Here is a 20,462-nt window from a genome sequence, read left to right as displayed (position 1 = left end):
GGTGGTGAAATATTCCTCTGTGTGACATCTTATGGAAAAAAAAAAAAAAAGGCAGACACATCCAGAAAACACTTCCTCTTATTATAGCAAATGAAGCTGATGGAACTCACAGACTGGAGGCCAGCGTGAGGGTCACTCTGTTGTCAGTCAGCATATTTCCACTGCTATCTCAATGAGCATGATCTTTTTAAAACACATGAGATACACAATGATGAACTGGAAGTAAGAAATATAAGTAAGCACGGAAAAAACACAAGAGAGCCGGCGTGTCCACTCCAAACATACAAAGAAATGTCCTTCCCATGGGTCTTTGGTCCCTTCCCACCACTCTCATAGAATGATCATTCACTGAAGCATAAATCTTACTGTTTACAGTGAACCAGTGCTACAGCGTAGTCAAGATATCAAAATGCTGTGAAGACATTAGAGCCAGCGGTAAATCACCAGAGAGCTGCAGATCAGTTCATCAGATCTTTTTCTTTCCGGGAAGACGATGTGTTGACTGGCCCATCAGCTGAGACGACCGGCTGGTTTTGTGACACTGAAATATACAGATATGTAAATTAGATGGTTTAATACTAAAAAAAAAAACCCTTAGAAGTTTAAACCTCCAATTAACTGTATCCCTGCTACCCATGCTTTTACTGTGCTGCCATGTATAGTTTCTTGTTGGGAATTCTGGCTTGGTCACCAGGTGTTTGGCCTGGAGAACAAAGGAAAGAGAATTGTTTGGACGGGAATGTTACTGTAACCTTGTTGGGGACAAACATACTTTGATATTTAATTTCTGTTGTTTTGAGGAGATTTTGGGATAGCAGGCGTTTAACACCTTGAGCTTGACGAAGTGTCAGAGCAGCTTTATCAGAGAGAGCCTAGTCAGGAAAGACCCCCCCACCGCCTTCATAGGATGGTGTCACCTTTAGAGAGCCTGTAGCATCTTCCCTCTTGAGTGATATGTATTTGGATGAGGAAGATGAAGATGAGGATATGGACACCACAGTAACCACTTCCATTGATTTCGAGGAAATTAGCAACACAGTCCAACTCCTCTAGGGCAAAGTCAAGGAGTAAGAGGAGGACTGTTAAACGTCCAGCGAAAGTGCCATGAAGAGAGCCTCAGAGGAAACGATTAATCAGTCCTTAAAGCAGATGGAGCAGGCAGCGGTGGACTGCATGCTTACTGAAAATTACCAGCAAACACCTCAAACAGACCCTCAGTGGTCACTTGATGTTCTTGAGATCACTACGGCAGCCTCGTCTGTTTCCCAGTCAGCGTAGCTAAGCCTCCTGTCCGCGTTACGTTTCCAACTTTTGGAGAAAACGGAGAAGCAACGGAGGTCTTGAGCTTTGTGGATCAAGGTGAAAACCTTTTGTCACTTAAGCTGAAATTATACTTTTCACGTCCACAAGGGTCCGCTACGGTCCACGTGACGTGAATTTCGTCATCAGAGGGTGAATGTGTAGGCTCTGTGCAGACATCCGCATACCTGCAGCCCACATGGTCACAATACTGTGTTCCTGTAAACGGCGATCTACTGTGCATGTATGGAACACGTCCTCCGAGCGGACCCCAGAAGGTAGTATAAGCAGAACAACTACCCATCCGTGGTGTCTGTAGCTGTATGTGTACGCGTCCGCTCAGGAGTATAAACGAAGCTTTAGACTCCTATCTAACAGAGAACTTATGGCTTCCATGACAGCAGTACTCACAGGCCCGACTAGAAGCTGGTGGATGGCAGAAAAGGCAAGAATAACAGACTTGAATGACTTTAGAGATGTGTTTTTAAGTGCCTTTTTGTTCACTGATTACATAACAGAAAAGTGTGGGCCTTGTTCCAAGACCAGTGTCTTAAGGACTTTCTGTATGATTACAGGGTATTGTGCCTGAAGTGGAAACCAGATATGACCAAGACTGAGATTGTTAGAAGCATGATGAACAACTGTAAACCCTCCTTAGTCAGCAGCTTGTGAGGCACCTGTCATACAGTGAAACAACTAAGAGACTGGGCAGCCAAAAAGGAGTATTGGGCAGAACAGCCAGAAACCCCCTTAAAAGCCCCAGAAAAAAAACAGGCTCAGAGACTCAGAGCCCTTCAGCCGAGGCCCATCAGCATTTGGAACGGTGCTCCGACATTCTTAAGACCAAACGGCATAACCTTGAAACGAAACAGGCCAAAGGGAGTCACAACAGCCGTCTTGTCCCTGCTTCCTCTTCCACGTCCACCTGCCAGTAAACTGATTGAAGGTCCAGTGTGCTGAAACACTCAGCTCCATGCAGAGACTCCAGGAAGCCACGTCGGAGCAAATATTTGGATAAACTGACCACATACTGGATATCTAAATGGTTACTTTCTTACCTAAAAATATGAAAACATAATAAAGTGACATATTAACAGGCCTAGAGGGAACATTACAACAGCTGTTAGCCTGGTTCAAAATCTCCGCCAAAGCTGCCAGTTGGTGTGAAATGGGACACAGCTGTTGACTAACCGTCAACATGCCCCTCTTCTCATTTCTCAGTTTGTACATCCTCGATTCCTTTTTTTTTTGCCTCCTCTCCTCGTACTTAGTCCCTCCCACCTGAAATGCGAGTGGAGGAGGCAAAGAGGAGACAGGAGGAGAGAGGTGTTGAGGCAATAGGCGTTTAACAAAATGAGACATCTTGATTCGGAGCCGTTGTGTCAATTAAATATGTGACAGCTGCATCACCTGTCCATTGTTTTGTTGTAGCCTACCACTGTAATCTATCATCTCTGTCAAATGAGCATAACAGTGCTCATGACAAATTATATATTTACATTTAATTCAAATCACAACGTGGCGTAATGTGACCAGAATGTGCGGATGTCAGACATTGTTATTTTTTATTTAACACACACTACAAATGGTTGTATATTCCAGCTCTGTCACATCTCTTTTATACGTCACAGCACAGGTGCTGTAAAGACTCCTGCAGAGGATACACCTGTATATCTCCTCTCTCCCCAAGATGCATTTTAGGAATTGAGACATTCTTAAACATGACGATGAGACACTGAGATCGATTTCCGGGGTCGCAGGCAGGAGGACGGAGGAGATGAGGAGGCACAAAGTAGAGAAATGAGAAGAGCCTGTGATGGACAAGAGGTTAGAGGTCATGTTGGACTGAAGGCAGGCTGGATGCTACAGTGACTTGGTGGTATTATGAGACATGACAGGCCAGGGCTAATTGGTTAGCATGCTAACTTGAGTAGATATCTCTGCAACACAATTCAGTCTTTGACATGATGTCAAAACTATTATTTCTTCACATTCTGTCGATAAGTTTAATTTCCGAATGTTTTAAACTAAAATTCTTACATGTAGCATCTTTAAATTGATAAATAACAGTTAGCATCAGAGACCACTGTGAACCAGGACTCTCAACACTTCAATTTTTATTGACTTCAGAGACCTTCTGCTTTGTTTCTGTATCACCTCAAGAGTTTCTGACACTTTAACAAGAAACTTTGGGAGGTTTCCTTTCTGGCAACACTGTATTTATCCAGATAGTCTCTGTGGTTCAGGAGCTCCAGACCATTTTGATTCGGGCATTTTAAGGCATTTTTACTCCAAAATAGGTGGAAGAGGTTAATATAGTTTGATCAAACAATTAAAACAGTTTGAAACGTATCATCATTTCTTTATAATTTATTTAGAGCTGCTTCCAAGTGGCAGTCAAATTCACCAGATCATTATACAGATCATTGTACAGTGTAACAACTACTGAGCTGGAAACTTTGACCCCTGAACTGAACTTTGTAGTAAATGTCTTCATGTCAAACTTGAGCACATAAGACTCAAATGTTTTCAACCTGTCTTGTCTTTCTGCAGGACTTTATCAGAGATCCACCACGTCTCCCTGTCTGTTCTCTGTCTAAACATAGCGGCCCATCTCCTCCTCCTCCTCCTCCTCCTCCTCCTCTAATGCAGCTGTTGGTCTAAACGGCCGTTTGGCATTAGAAACCGGTTTGAGCCGCACTGCCCATCCTCTCACCAGATCAGCTTTCACAGCCTACCCGGACCTTGTGTCTAAAAATGCTGACAGGAGAAACATCTCGGGCTGGGAACTTTTTTTAAGCCTCCAGTATTTATGTCTTCTGCTTCCTGGTAGTTTAAAGGTGTTCAGATTGCAGAGAACTGAAGCTTTCTGCTGGCAGCAGAGAGGAGGAGATAAAACTGTTTAAGGACTTTGTCTCAAAACCAAAGTTAGGCTCCCATATGGACACTGAATCTGTCATAAAACAACCAATAACACACTTTCCCCCATATTCACCAGAAAAACTAAACCACACAAACTCACACTGTCCAAATGAGTCAAATCAAGTAGATATCTTTCAACGTTACAGTCTTTTTAGTGCCAAAGTTCCTCTTTTTGTTACTATACTTCCACCTGCAGCTCAACAGGGAAACACTGTCCGAGGAAACACAAAGAGGGAATTAGATGCTAAAAAGACTGTAAATGTGTCAGATATCCACTTGATATGACTAACTCAGACTGCTGAAGCTGAATAGAAGCTTCACACAGACTTTTAAATGACTGTGTGGACACACTGTGGATTTTATCCTCCATCACTAACATTGAAAACACATTTGAAGGATCTTTTAATATCCAGTATGAACAGGAGGAATGATTACAGCGAGGAAAACCTCTTTCACTGCTCATATGGACACCTGACTGCTGGTTTAAGACGCTTGAAAAATTGTGAACCCGTCCTTTAAATATGAATGAACAGGGGACATCATCCCAGCTTCACAAAGTAGTCTAAGTATGAAAGATATTTTGGTTTATTTAACACTTTTTTTGATTCTACATGTGTTATTTCACAGTTTTGATGTCTTCAGTATTGTCTACAATGTAGAAACTAATTAAAATGATTTGGTATGGCCAAACTTTTGACTGGTATTGTACAGTTTATGATTCAGAAAAATCAAAACGACAACATTTTTCTGTATAATCTTTCTCGCATCCCAAACAACCCAGTAACCACGGAGACAGATCAGCTGTTTGTCATGACGTTAGTTTTATTGCCATTGGTTTGGTCAGTGGTGTTGGTGAGTGAGCACAGTGATCACAGTGGCTTACAGCATGAGGACCCTCACAGGGGTCAAAGGTCAATGAAACACAGATGACATCATCAGGGCCCGAGGTTAACTCTTACATCATCGACTCGGCAGGTTTTGGCTGGTGACTCGTCAACGTCGAGCCCCGAGTGTCGTCACTATCGTTAACACGGCTACTCATTAATTAAGCTACTTATCAGCTAATCGATTGTCTAATCTACACTTATGGATGGAAGACTGTGGTTTACAGGAAGTCACAGAGACACAGTTACAGTAAATAACCAATGTTTGGATGGATGAGGTCACCACATGGCTGAGTTTGGGCTGGAAACAGATGGGACTGAACTCTGATGGGACCTGCACGATTCAAACTCGACGTTCACTGATTATCATTTTAGTTTCTGCACCAAAGTGACAGAAGACGGTAAGATAAACTGATTATTTGTTTTTCTGGAAGCTCAAGTGGATGAAAAGGTCGGAACGATAAAAATAAAATTCTCAGAATGTGACAAACAGTCAAAATTATATTATTTGTCGTAATAGTCTGAATAAGTCTTAGTGTTATATAATCAGTTTACTTTCTTCTTTGATTTCTCTTCATTTTCCTTGCATAATATTCAATTAACAATAAATTAGATACTCTACATTGGAGAGAGTAAAAGAAAAAATAAACATGTTCGCTGATGATGTTGTGCTTTCTGTTCGTCATAATTTACGGAAAAACAACCTTAAATTCACAATTAAGTTATTATTTTGACTAAACCTGATAATCAGAAAGAATTCCATTTTGTTTTCATTTAATTAATCATCCTGACATAATTGCCCCGACCAATAGATACCAAATGATGAGGTTGATAGGAGCAGTTAGCTTCAAGCTAAAATTTCTGGAGTTTTAATTTTACCATGTTTTTTAATCTAATTTAGCTCAATATGAATCTCTTTCATCCCAGTTTGAAACCATCATGGCTTCATGTTTTTGTGAGAAGTAAAAATTCCCTCTCGTTATGTTTCCAGCCCGAGAGAACCGGGTCTCTGTTTCCAGCCCAAACACAGGGGAGAGTTCCCGCCGGAGGAGAGCGCCCCCTGCTGCTTCCATCACTATAACATCCAACCTGAGGTCACCTCCCATAACAACTCATAGGTAAGAAAGCAGTTTCTTCATAATAGTCGAGGATGTTGTTGATTGTTGTTTCTCTACTTGTTCTTTTAAAATTTTGAGGATAAAAAACAAAAAAAAAACAAAAAACATTTTGGCAATGTTTTTGGCTATAAACACTTAAAAACAATTTCAAAAAATTATCTAAAAAATAATGCACAGTGAAACCTGACCATGTCACCTATTGAGAAATCCCAAATTTGAAAAGCTGTGCTGTGAGTGAATCCACTCTGCGCCGGTCTGAAAACAAACTCCGGGTGTTTTTTTTTGGGAAACAGACGCTCTCCTCTGAAGGAAACCAGCTGACGGTTAAGTTTGTTTGACAGTATCGATCATCAAAACCTGCGTTGGACGGTCAGACAGACAGACAGATTATATTCAGTTTGTTTTTAAAGAGTTTTATATTCAGGAGCTGAATTTTCCTTGACAAGTTACTAGTTAATATGTTTGGATGAGATTAAAAGTTTGGGTGCACAAGATAATCAGATTATATTCTTTTAACTTGTGTGAGCAAGATAAAAAGGGCTAAAAGGGAGTCTAAAAACTATCTGCATCATAATTTGAGTGTAACTGTAGAACTTAAACTCCTCCTCAGGTCATTAAAACACAACACAGAGGAGACTGTATGAGCTCATCTTGTCGTCTGTCTGACCGTTCATCCAAAACACAACAAACTGAAGCTCGACTCTTTGCATAGCATGTTCAGTTCACACCTTCCCCAAATCACCTGTCGGTGACGTCACTCTGACATCACTGCTGGTCAGTGTTAGAGACAGACTGATGGCGGGTTTATTGATATCTTAATGGCAGCTTTTCAATCACTGTGATTAAACAGAATCTCTTGTATAAACATACACGTGGACATTATTATAAAAAAATATTGAAAAAGTATTTGGTTTGTTCATTGTTGTCTGTGTGAGAGATCCTCTCCTCTATTACAGAGTAAAGAAAACTAATATTTTGAATATTACACCTTTCTCTTGAAATAATGTGATTTTTTTTTTTTTTTGCATATTCCAACTTTATCCTCAAAATATTAGCACTTAAATAACATAAAATATTAGAATTCGTCCTTGAAATATTATGGCTTTTCTTTAAAGGTGCAGTGTGTTGACTTTAGTGGCGTCTAGCGGAACGGACTCGGCAGAAAATGGAATATAATATTCATAATTATGTTTTAATTAGTGTATAATCACAAGAATCATGGTGTTTTTCGTTACCTTAGAATGAGCCCTTTATATCTACAGAGGGAGCCCGCCATGTTGCACCGCCATGTTTCTACAGTAGCCCAGAATGGACACTGTGCTTGGAAGGGGAGGGGCTTATTCAGTTGGTTGCAATCTGCAGCCTCACCACTAGATGCCACTAAACCCTACACACTGCTCCTTTAAATATTACAACTTTATCTCAAAATATTCAACTTTACTTCTGAAATATTTTGTATGTTACATAAAAGTTGTTTTTTTTGTTTAAAAATTAAAGCTGTATTGATTGTTTGTTTGTTTTTTGTTTTGTTTTTGTCCAGCTGATCATACGACAGGAGTAGTGTGTTTACTTTTTGTGTAAAAAGCAAAACTAGGAAATAAAAGAGACTTAAAAAGCTCCGTAGAGCTGCAAAGAGGGCAGGATGTATTCATTATCACAAATTTTAATTTATTATTTATATTGAAAATCCCTTATCAGTCTGTCTCTAGTCAGAGTGAGGAAGGAAAAACATTCAAACTCCTTTAAAAAAAAAAAAAAAAACCTTAATAATCACCTTAATTATTAGTATACAGCACATCTCTGTATCTGTACAGGCATGATGACAGTTTTACAGCAGTGAGTCACGTTTTACAGCACCTGCAGAGTGGTTTACAGTTTTGGACCAAAGATACTGTCACAACAAGTTTTTTTGGCAGAAGAGCACACAGACAAAATGACACAAAACAACATCAGATTTTGGTAATGTACATTTCATTTTTTCAAGTTGTTTTTTTTTTCATATTTTCTTGTGTCTTGAATGGCTGCAGATTTGTACTTTTTTTTTCTCACCTTCTGACCCACCCAGGCTCCAGTCCAGAGACGAGATGTTAAAACATTAAAACATTAAATGATACATGTCGATTTTTAAAAATAAAGATTCTACATTTAAAATGTCCGTTTTGATCGTAGTTAAGGTTTCTACAAAATACTGCCTCAGGTTAGTTTTATTAGTGAAATAACACTTCTCAGTGGCACCTTTTGATCTCTAATCTTACTAGTTTTAATAATCAGTATAATTAATAATCTCTGTACGTCATCAGTGTTGGTTCACACTCGTGTCTGTTAAATTGTTTTTCTTCTAATATTTCTCGGCTGTGTTCAAATTTTTGTTTAATTTTTAAAACTTTTGTTTAAAAAGATCGTGTGAACCGTCTTCAAAGAGAGCGAGAAGCCGACTGAGCTGATTGGCTAATTGGCTAACTAGCCGACAGGAAGTGGCTCCTGTGTCGACCATATTGTGTAACAGCTCATGTAAATTGATTTATCACCAATATATTCTCCGGTTTCTGCCTGTGGTTGGTGTCTGGAGGCTTGCACTGACTGCTGGGATATGTAGTCATAAAAAAAACAGATTTTTTTTATGTTTCTGCTGCATCTTGTAGGTGTTTGTGTTGCAGCTACAGACTGTTCAGGTGGACAGTAGCTGTACTGCTGCATATTCAGACAGCAGTTTGTGGTGTATTCTCCCTTTTTCTGCATCAGTTGAGCCTCAGACAGAACAACCTTCATCAGAAACAATCAGCAGTTATTTAGTCTTTATTTGACTTTTTTCATCTTCAGTTTTAAAACTTAATTTATTTCTCTGCCAAAATATAAAGTATGTGAAAAAAATATTCTATTTAATGAGAAGAGCAGATAAACTTTTCCTTCTTTGAGGAAATAATAATAATAAAGTGAGAATGTGAGCCGTGGGGGGTCTGAGAGAAAAACACTGATATTCATTAAAACACACAGAGAAAAAAAAAAAAAGCTATCAGGCTAAAATCATCTAAAGCTAAAACTCTTAAAACACTTGAGCACTTTGAAAATTAGAAATCAAAAAAGTAAAGAAAAGAAAAAAAAAAAAAAAAAAAAGAGATTCCCTTTCGTAGTGTGTTCGGAGCCACACGAAGCCTCAACAGCCTTAACATCACTGCATCGCAGCAAACCCTCAGAAAGAAAAGCTCCGCCCCTCGCTGCTTGTTCACGTTAGCCGGTCAGACGCTGCCTGAAGGCCTCGCAGCACCAACGCGTGTTCATTTTAGATTTAAAGCCACAAAAATGTGACACTTTTCTTGTCAAAAAAAAAAAATCAGTTTTACAGTTTTCATTTCTGTTTAAATCTGCAGCGTAAGATGTTTACCCGACGCCGCAGATTTCTAGTTTATTACATTTCCATTAGTGTTGGAGAACCTTGAAAGCTGCGACGTAAGACAAGACAACGAGGGATTTTTCCCTCCCTCGGTCCTCGCCCGCTAGCAGCCGGCTGAGACGCGGACGCCGCCGCCGCCGCCCAAAAATGTTTTGCATAAAAAGCTGAAAGAAGGTTGTTTTTTTTTTTTGTTTTTTTTTTAAAGTTTGAATGAGAAGTGAGGTAGCCTGAAGCTCGAGTTGGTCGCAGCCGGCGCCGCGTTGCTCGTGTTCGCCGGCTAAACGTGAACAATCAGCCACAAATCATCATCATCACAATTACATACTGCATCAAATATAGATAACACCCAAAGATATTCAATATATATATTTTATACTGTATGTATAAGCAAAATAAAAGCCTCCACAAAATAAATCTCTGAATTATTTTACAATATGTAAAACAAAACACGATTTCTAACACGATTCCTTTAAAAGTGCTAGCAACATTATTTTACAACAATGTGCAAATGTATGTAGTTTTTAGTATATTTTACATTCTAATCATGATGTTTCCCCCCCCCTCAATGATAGGTGGATGGTGAGTGGTTGCTAGGAGACAGAGTTGTAGACACGCCCCCCGCAGACTGCTGATTGGTGGGATTATAGACCAGAGCCGTACACAGGACGTCCTGTAGGGCTCTGGGTTTGGCTAGTCAACCGTACGGACTCTAAAGTTAAGACAACGACGTAAGGCAACGCTTGGCATCACGCTGAGTCCTCCAGCTCTCCATCAGCTGATCTGCCTGCAGGCAAGACTCGTTCTCTATGAACTACGGGGCTCCAGGAACTAGACCAGAACACACACACAAGTATTAACAAAGATGGCAGCCTTGTTTGGATCTGAGGTCACATTTCAGGTTAATCTTTAGTGAACACGAGCAAATTGTGATGTTTTCTGGATGTTCTTAGACAGAAAAGCTGCAATTTATGGAACTGATGGACACCTGTCAGACTTATTATCAAATCTAATTGAGGAAGAATTGGACTAATTGCCAAATTATTGATTAAATCTGACAGTAAAAGAAACTTTTATGGCAATATTCAGTGAAAAACATCCTTTATTTATATGTAACAAGGCTTAATGCTTGTCCTGGAAACCAGCCACAGTGTTACTGTCCAATTCAGTGTCTAGTGAGGAAAAAAAAATTGTGGCACAAATGTAAAAAAATGGCAACTTTACAGGTCAGATGTTGGTACCGTCGTCATGTGGAGCTGTTGAGGAGGAGGTGGCGTGATGTTTGGCGGGAGGACCGCAGCGTTAACGAGACCGATGAGACGAGGCAGAGAGAGAAGAGAAGAGTGAACAGGTTGATATTGGCAGCCTGGAGCCCTGGTCTGGGATCAGCCCTAGCAGGGCGAGAATCGCTCCGTTTGGCACTTCAGTCGACCCGGGGACGCATTGAACGAAGCCCGACCTTTGACCCGATTCGGACACAGGCCTGAACCCTCCCCCCCCCTACAACACCTCGGACAGGAGGAGGTCAGATACGAAAAATATGAAGGGGTTAAAGGTCAGATCCAGTGTGATTTCAGTCTCAGTGTTTATATTTGGACTGTTTTTTGTCTTAGTTGCAGCTGTCTGAAGCTGAACTGTGTCTAATTAACTTCTAATTAGTTTCTGTCTCTTTTCACAGGCTGTAACTCTGAGCTTCATCTGCTGACGGCTGCAACATCAGGTACAGTTTAAAATATGTGTTTTTTCTGTTGATAAAACAGTCTTAACTTAAGGATTTAACTTACTTTTAAATGTGAAAATGGCCGAATTAACCTGTTTGTAGGGGTATAATAGTGACAAATCATAATTACCAAAAGCCTGTTCGTTTTGGTCGACCAACTTTCCAAAATATAAAGATATTCAGTTTACGATCACATAAAAAAAATCAAGAAGCTGGAAGGAGAGAATGTTTGTTCCATAACCGATATAGTAAGTGAAGTAATTAAGTCCCTGGTGTGATATTGTAGAGAGCTCAGTGAACGGACCCTTTTGAGTCGAGACTGTTTTGTTGCCCTTCTTACTTTTCCTAGGAAACCGGACTCGAGCTGCGAGGTTCATTCTTGAGAGAAACAGCAGCTTGAATAAGTTGTTCCTGAACTTCGCCTTTTGTTTCCAAAGCTTTCACCCATCCCTTGTGGCCTTCCTCAGCAGATTCCAAGAGGCTCGAGAGTTTGAAAGCTTCGGAAACAACAAGCTCCTCCTCGGCGATGAATCACCTTCACCGACTCTGTTAGAAGTGGTTTTTTGATGCTGTTTGGACTCGGAGGTTTGGAAAAAGTGATTTTTTTTTAAAACATTCAGCTGTTGAAACATTTAATATGAAAGAAAACACATTTAGGGAACAATTGAATTCACACTGGACCCTTCCTTCCAAAAATCAGATCTATTGTCGCCTGAGTGAATCAAGCCTCGGTGTGACTGTCGATAACAGGTCAGAGGTCAGAGGTCAGAGGTCAGACAGGAAACCGCACGCTGCTCAGGACGGTTCTGGGATCGATAGCAGGAGCTGGTGATTCACAGTATTATAGCTTCGGGACTGAAAGGAAAGAGAGCGGCGCCGATATGTCGAAACAATCGAAACATCAGGTTTTTTAGAATTTAGATCAATAAGAGGCTTCGACAATCAAAGTGTCACGTAAAGTGCTGACAAACAGGCGTAAAGACATATAAGACTCGTTAAACCCGAACAGTCTGACGATGCGTTCAGGACTCGCTGAGCTCAAGTTTTTTGGCTTCCTGGCAGCGTGATGCGTTCATGGACCTCTCGGTTGCGTCGTATCAGGAACTCACGAGCGATCGAACCTGCTTTCACACTTCAGTCCTGTTGCCAAATTATTATAGTTTGTGTGGTAATAAAAAGCCACAAAGTGTTTTGTATTTTTAGTGTGTCAGAGCAACCAAACCTCCAGGATTTGAACCCTTCTCGATCGTTCCCCGAGTCCTGATACGTCGCAAACGACCTCTGGTGATTTTTCTGGGGGTTCAGTCAGTCTGTCTGTCTAGAACTCTGTCTTAATAAACAGCCATTACACCCACACAGCTCCATGAAGTGTCACAAAATTTTGGAAAAGTTTCAATTTGACACAAACTAGTTTCGACTCTTGAGCTCATGATGTTGTTTAATGTTAGTATGATGATGAGTAATGACAGGCTGTGTGTGTGTGTGTGTAATGGCCGTCTATCAGGTATGTAAATGTGTGTGTGTCTGCATGTTGAATCCACCCGCCCAACACCCAAAACAAGATTGCATCGATACCCCAACATCCGCTTGACGGGAGACGTTCAGCAGCTTTTTTTTTTGAACACAGTGAGACTCCGTTCCTCTTCAGCCCCTCCAGGGTTTTGGTTATTTTTGCATTAAATTTTGGGATTACCCACATCCTGTATTTTATGGGGTTTTTTTTTTTTTGTTAAATGTCATTTAAATAGTCAATATTTACATTATCCTCATGACAACCGTTGAAATCGAAGCCCTTTACGCTTAAAGAACCCAGTGAGCTGCTGGTTTTAATCACAATAGTTTGTCTTAATCTGGAGAAAGATGGATTTGTTGTTGTTGTTGTTGCCGTAATTAAAACCACCCTCCTGGAGGAGCTCCCTCATTCCCTTATTCCATCCTTTTACAGGTATTAGAGATCCTCTTTGGTCTGCCTGGTGACGTTCGGAGGAGCGATCAATTAAAATCGATCCCAACAGACCCGATGATCCATCGATCGAGGGAGACCGACGGGATCGATCCTCTTAAAGGAGTCCTTTCCGAGGCCTGGTACTGAGTGGAGGTAAATCTGAAGGTTGTGTGCACTGGGGGAGATGAGGTGTCGGCCATCTTGTTGTAGGTGGAGGACGGACGGATGGACGGACGGACGGATGGATGGAGATGGAGTGCTGCGATTGGAGGAGCCCGGCTCACATGACGCTCTCGAAGATGATGACCTTGTTGTCGTCCGTGCCTGGAGACAGCGAGGTCAGGGACTTGATGTCGGGGGCCATGTACTCCAGGTGATGGACCCCCCACACCGGAGTGGTCAGGTGGGCCCAGCGCTGCAACACACACACACACACAAGCAGGAAACATCAGTGCACATGCAGACAGGAAACCGGTTCAGACGCTCTGATTGGTTAAAGAGGAGCCAAATCAGCGTGAGGTCTCATTAGAGCTGAGATCTTTTATTACTGCGGTGAAAAAGCAGCTCTGTGGTTTACCGCTAATGTCAAATATCTTTTTTTTTATTGCACTTTACAAACCTAAAATAATTTTAATAGATAAAAAGGATTAGCGGTTAGCGCAGCTAGCTGGAGAGCCAAAGTTAAATATGTCACAATGTACTACTGCGGCATACTTTTCATAGTTATGTAGGATATAGTACAGTATGACATATTATACTTTACTATAACAGATGGTCAGGATTAGATTTTAGGCTTTAAATAGTTTTGGGTTTGGTTAAAGCTTAATCATTAGTTTCTTTATGGGAAAAGGTTCCACAGTATTTTCCCTCCAATGTAAATAAATATACACAGAGTTACAATATGGACGCCAGTTATAAATGTTGCACCTTCTTTCCTGACAAATCCAGTTTTTCTGTCTTTATAATAACTACATACTACAAAAAAGAACCAACTGACGACTAAAATCCTGACGTTAAATGCATTTATCCACAGAGATAAACAAAGGGAGCGTCAGAGTGTCGTCGGTGTGTTTGTCTGGTGTCGGTGTCGGTGTCCGCTGACCTCTCTGAAGGTTCCCTTGGCTCTGAAGAGTTTGTAGAGGACGCTGACGGGGATGCAGAGCATGGAGGACAGAGCCAGGCACCAGCCAATCACCTCGCCCCACCACGGATACACGTACATGTTGTTGTAGGTCAGCGGCTTGTAGTTCACCAGGTGGAACAGAAAGATGCCCTGCAGAGAGGAAGAGGAGGAAGAGGAGGAGGAAGAAGGTATTAAATGGTCATAAAACAGGACAAATTTACTGAAAATGAACCGTTTGAAGTACATTTTTCTGCAAATTGTTATTAAATGTGTTCTATTATTATTAATATTAATTAAATAAATCAGGTCCTGGTTATGGGATGTTATCGGTAGTAAGTTGCATTAAGTTATTGACTTTCTCTGTATGAAGTGTGAATGAGGAATTACATCTGGGAATAGTTTTGATCTCTGACCTTTGAACCACGTATCAAGAATGTCAGTAAATCTGCTGTTTCAGCAGTAAATCCAGGATCCGTCTGTTGTTTTTATTCAGTTTTGTGTCTGTTGGTCGATTTTGTGTCGAGTTTCAAGAATATTAAAAATGCAGAAATGATGATGTTGCAATTTTTCTGAATTTCTTGTCAAGTATATTTTACTAACTGTAACTCAGTAACTAGTATTTGTGATGTTAATGTACAAGTGTGTGTGTGTGTGTGTGTGTGTGTGTGTCGGTGTTGTTCAGTCTTACTATGCAGACACACGGAGTTATAAAGGACCAGCACCACTTCATCCAGGGGAAGGGCCGGTAGCCAATCATACGAGCTACATCGTCCATGAAGCGGTCAGCACCTGCAGTAGATTATGACATCATCAACCAACGAGGAAACCGTTACTACACAGTAGAAACCTACAACATGACATCATTAACTGGTTTATTTCCCTGTGACTGATATACTATGTAATACTTTATTATGACATTCTTGACTATATAATACTATGATACACTTTACCTACTATAATATGTTTACTATGACATATTATACTGTGTTATACTTTACTGAGATATACATATATCTTATGAGAGAACAGTGTGTCATAGTAAAGTTTACACTGGTTTACTTTTCTATGACTCACTTTACTATGACAAACTTATGTCATATTACAATATATACTACAGTATGTAGCACATTTTGCCTACTATAATATGTTTACTATGACATATTATACTGTGTTATACTATACTATGTTACTGAGATATACATATATCTTATGAGAGAACACTATGTCATAGTAAAGTTTAACATGTGGCCCATTTTTCAATGACAACTATATAATGGTTTACTTTGCTATGACTCACTTTACTATGACAAACTCATGTCATACTATAGTATAAACTATGGTATGTAGCACATTTTGCTGTGACATACTGCACTATGATAAATAACACACTTTACCCTCACATACAATAACATTTTGTACTATGAAATAAATATATTTAAACACTCTAAATCACGACTTACTTCACAGTCACGTCACGTAACACCACTATTCATGTATCTATTCTGGGCTCAGATACTTCACTGACATGCCTTAACTGTGCTCTGAAATACTACACTGTGTGTGTGTGTGTGTGTGTGTGTGTGTGTGTGTGTGTGTGTGTGTGTTGCGTACCGTAGACCCAGGCAACTACTATGCATTCCCAGAATGCTTGCCACAACAGAGTCATTCCACTGGCCGAATAGTAGTCAAACAATTGGAAGACATACATCCCTCCCTGCAGAGAGAGAAACAGATCAGCGTATAAGAAGATAAAGTGTTGATGAGACTAACTGACCTTTTTCTACCTTCAGTTAACAGTTCGGTTTGTTTATTCGCTCTTTTTTTGGCTGCCAGTTAGTAATAAAGACGCCACTTTTTGAAGTGATGGAAATCATCTCAGAAGTCTGTAACTGACCTGCGTCACCATGGAGAGATCAATAATGAAGCACAGTAAACAGCATATCGCCACGGCGATCTCCCTCTTGTAACGATGGTAGTTTTTTCCAGGAAACAGATCCAGAATTCCAGTAATAAAACCTTCCACTCCGACGAACTGAAGAGAGACAGAGAGAGAGAAAACCAGATAAACAACAAGGATATGAGTGAACATGATGGATTATCTGTCGTCGTTTTTGTACAAGCTGTTTATGTTTCAGTTTTTTGTCAAATTTACATAATAATCATCGTCAGTGAACGTAGCTGAGAGCAAAGACAGTTTCTGCTGCTTTCAATGGGCCTCGTGAATGAATGTTTTCTTATTTTTCTCTTAGATTTTGTTTTTGCATCCAGAAAATCCTACAACAAACTCTCTTAACTGCCTGAACTTGTTGTAAATCGCCGCCTGTTCATGAGGAAGTGCATGATCCACGCCCATGAAAACAGCCATATAAGGCTCCACGTGGGCGACTTTCATTCACAAAAAAGTTCCCAAAGAGTAAAAAAAAAAAAAACCACACAGCGCAGCTTCAAACCCTGCCTCCAGACATCAGAAGACAAAACACAGAACAAATTTAAGACATTTAATTTATTAATCATCATCAGAGCGTCGCTGCACTGTGACAGAAATAAAGAAGGAAAAAAAACATCTTTCTAAAGCAAAGCGCTGCTCGGTGACGGTCGGCGGTAATGTGACCGTCACAGAGATATATCAGAGGAGAGAATATTACAGCCTACAGTACGTAATATTACACTGTCAGCTGCAACACAACATGATACTGGACACACAGAGAGCTGCAGACACACTGAGGCAGCTGCTGTCGGAGCTGAGAGAAGTTTCCAACATCTACTGACATGTAGAAGAAACATAAATTCTACAAAGCTTTTAAATAAATTGGCAGCCATGATGATGAAAATATGGTAAACAGAATATAAATTTTGCACAGCTTTGCTTATATATATATATATATATATATATATATATATATATATATATACACATATTACAGTTTCTCGGCTGTGAAGGAAAAGGCAGAGATGATCTATTCATGACACGTCCGACAGCTCTGAGCTCGTAAATCTTCTTTGAGAGAAAGTACGAGAAAACTGCTGAACGTCACAAAACGTTCTTAAATCATTCGAACGTGCATCTTGAGAGGGAATCTGTCAGTTCGAGAGCTTCTAGCATGAAGCCTGTCGATCCCATCGGTCACCGTTTTTAATTCTTTTCACACTGTCGATATTCAGCAAAGTAAAATACTCTTCACTAAAGTGCTGCACTTGTACTTTACTCAAGTGTTTCCAGTTTCTGCTACTTTAAACGTCTATTTTACTACATTTCAGAGGGAAATATTTGACTTTTTACTGTATTATATTTATTTGATAACTTTAGTTACTTCACAGATTGAGATTAATAACAGATCAACAGATAAATTATTATAGATTATTATAGATTCACACACTAACCAGCAGTTTATAAAGTCATTAAAATGAATCTCATCTTTACAAGCTGCAACATTAAAGTGATCAAATAATCAAATAGGAATAATAATCATTATTCTGCATAACGAGCGCTTTTACTTTTGGTATTTTAAGTATATTTTAAGTGTTTCTATATTGTTTCAGTGATTCTTCCACCGCTGGTTCACTGCAGATCTTGTCAACGTATGTTTAGCAGCTTCTGGTCTCAACTGTGTCGCCGCATGATGATGATGATGATGATGATGATGATGATGACAAAACACAACAACATACTAACAGCGACTGTGATGTTTAATCTCGTATCTCGGCGGTTAAACGTTCCTGCTGTTGTGTGTGTGTGTGTGTGTGTGTGTGATGCGTGTGCGTGTATCGGTCACCTGACTGTCCAGTCCCAGCAGCAGCAGCATGAAGAAGAAGAGCGCCGCCCAGAGCGGAGCCACCGGCATCAGACTGACCGCCTTCGGATACGCGATGAAGGCCAGACCTGGACCTGAAACACACACACACACACACACACACACACACACACAGATTAGCTCTGGATGCTACAAGAAAATAGATTCTAATATTTTCCTCGACAATTTCAGCTCTGAATGTTTAACTTTTCCAGAAGGAGTTTTGAGAGATTTGCTCCATTAAAGCTTTAATGAGCCTCTGATTCCTTTAAATGAAGCAACGTCTGCTTATAAACTCCTGAAAGTCACAGCAGAGGCTGAAGGTCGGATCAGAATAGAGGAATAAAGGAACCTTCAAGGTGTAAAACGACAAACTACACGACCATATATGTTTATAAATGAGTCAAAATTCAATCCAAGACACTTTAGATTCATTCAAAATCACATTTCAGCAAAGACAAACCACTATATTCATACATGAAATGCTCATTTCCCATATTATTTACTGTTTAACAGCCTGATCGCAGGCAGAAACATTTACAACACCAGACAGGAAATCAGCACATTTACATCACTGATAAATGTTAAAAAACTTGCTAAACAGAATAATTCTCTCATCTGTAGACATACAAACAGTTTGTCATCATCACAACAACTACAGAACATATTCTGTTTATTATATTATTTCTATGTATAAGTTGCTTTTCTATGTCTGCGTATTTCATGCTTCTCTTTAAAATAAACATTTAATAAATCAATAAATAGAATAAATAAACAGACAGTTTGACTGAAGAGAAGGATGTAGGTTTAGTTTTATATATATTTTGATTTAATGTGGCCTGAGGAGGTAAAATTAATCAGTTAATGTGTCTCCTGGTTCCTGTTAGTGACTCTCAGCTCTTTCTGCTACAGTTTGGAACAACATGAAACTCTGCAGTGATTTATTTTTTAGTATCACAGCAAAGATTAAATAAGAAAGACAATAAATGAACTCAGTGACGTTTGAAAGATGTTCTTTATATCTGTAACTTAAACAGTCAAAAACAGACGGACTGAGCCTTTAAGCCTTTAGTCTCGTCTGGACGCACGTTTGTCTTGATTGACAGGTTCATCATCCAATCAGCTGTTCTCAGCTCTGCATCATCATCATCATCACCATCATCATCATCGCAGCCTTTAAATGAAAATTAAATTTACTGCGAATGCAGAAGCGACGTGTCGGTTTAAACGTCAGCAGCTGCAGATTAAAGGTGCATTACGCACATTTTAGACTTTAAAAAAAAACACACACACACACACACTGCACACGCCCACACGCCGCCGTGTTTCTGTTTCTGTCGCCTCATTGTTACAGCGCCGAGCCTCATGAAATAAAGATGAGTCACATGTCATGAGGTGAAAGGCCCCGGTTAAATAATCCCTGCGGTTAATACTGCACGCACACACACACACACACACACACACACACACACACACACACACACACAGTGATGCTAATACTTTAAACCATTGTAAACGCATCAGACAGGATTCACAGTAAATTGGATTTGTTTTTATTATTTTCACAGCGAGATTAAGACAAAAAAAGTTATTTCTCTCCGTCTCTCTCTCACACACACACACACACACACACATTTAATCTCCGTTATGTACATCATCAATCAAAGATACACTGATGCTATTTTTTTCTGAGCACATTATTCCTACAAGCTTCAGTCTGGCGTTGTGATTGATGTACGAGCCGTCTTATTTCAGTCAAAACAATAATATCACAATCATCCGTCACGATGAAGAGCGTCTGTCTCCGTCTGCGTCCATGAATGAAACGCGGAGGAGGAGGAGTCAAAAAAACCCCCAGAGACGAATCTATCAGAGAAACCTGAATCTGCTGCGAGGCGGCCGCAGTGCCGCAGCGTGCTTCACAGCCTTCTGAGGAGAGACTAAATATAACCGTGTGTGTTTGTGATGTCACGTCATGTGCTTCAGAGTTATTAATACACATACAGTTGGCTGACACACACACACACACACACACACACACACACACACACACACACACACGCAGAGTGCTCTGGGTTCATTCAGTCTTCACATGAAAACATCCGACTGGTTTGACATTTACGGACGAGGAGTTCAGACCTGTCACTGATGATTCTGATTGGTTTAGAGGTTGTAAAGCTGCATTAGTCAGTTTTAAGATGTTACCGATCACACTGAAGCACTTTATGGTTTCGCTGCTGGTTATATATCGCTGAATCATTCCTCCGCTGTG

At 40.1% G+C, this 20,462-nt stretch overlaps 1 protein-coding gene across 4 annotated transcripts in view; it reads right to left on the bottom strand.

The window, feature by feature from the left end:
- Positions 1-7,747: 7,747 nt before the first annotated feature.
- The window catches only part of slc6a8 (solute carrier family 6 member 8), a 58,240-nt gene continuing 45,525 nt past the window's right edge, over positions 7,748-20,462 (bottom strand). For all 4 annotated transcript variants that reach the window (XM_044350479.1, XM_044350481.1, XM_044350478.1 and 1 more), the window contains 6 exons: positions 18,173-18,285; positions 16,294-16,431; positions 16,011-16,113; positions 15,088-15,188; positions 14,379-14,549; positions 7,748-13,691 (listed from right to left, as the gene is read on the bottom strand). In XM_044350479.1, coding sequence (XP_044206414.1) covers positions 13,557-13,691; positions 14,379-14,549; positions 15,088-15,188; positions 16,011-16,113; positions 16,294-16,431; positions 18,173-18,285 — 761 coding nt within the window. In that variant the 3' untranslated portion in view covers positions 7,748-13,556. The remainder of the gene's footprint in view (positions 13,692-14,378; positions 14,550-15,087; positions 15,189-16,010; positions 16,114-16,293; positions 16,432-18,172; positions 18,286-20,462) is intronic.

This window comes from Thunnus albacares, chromosome 5 (genome assembly GCF_914725855.1).
Source record: "Thunnus albacares chromosome 5, fThuAlb1.1, whole genome shotgun sequence".
Lineage (NCBI taxonomy): Eukaryota > Metazoa > Chordata > Actinopteri > Scombriformes > Scombridae > Thunnus > Thunnus albacares.
Note: the sequence above shows the minus strand (reverse complement) of the source record. Positions and strands in the feature narration are given on the sequence as shown.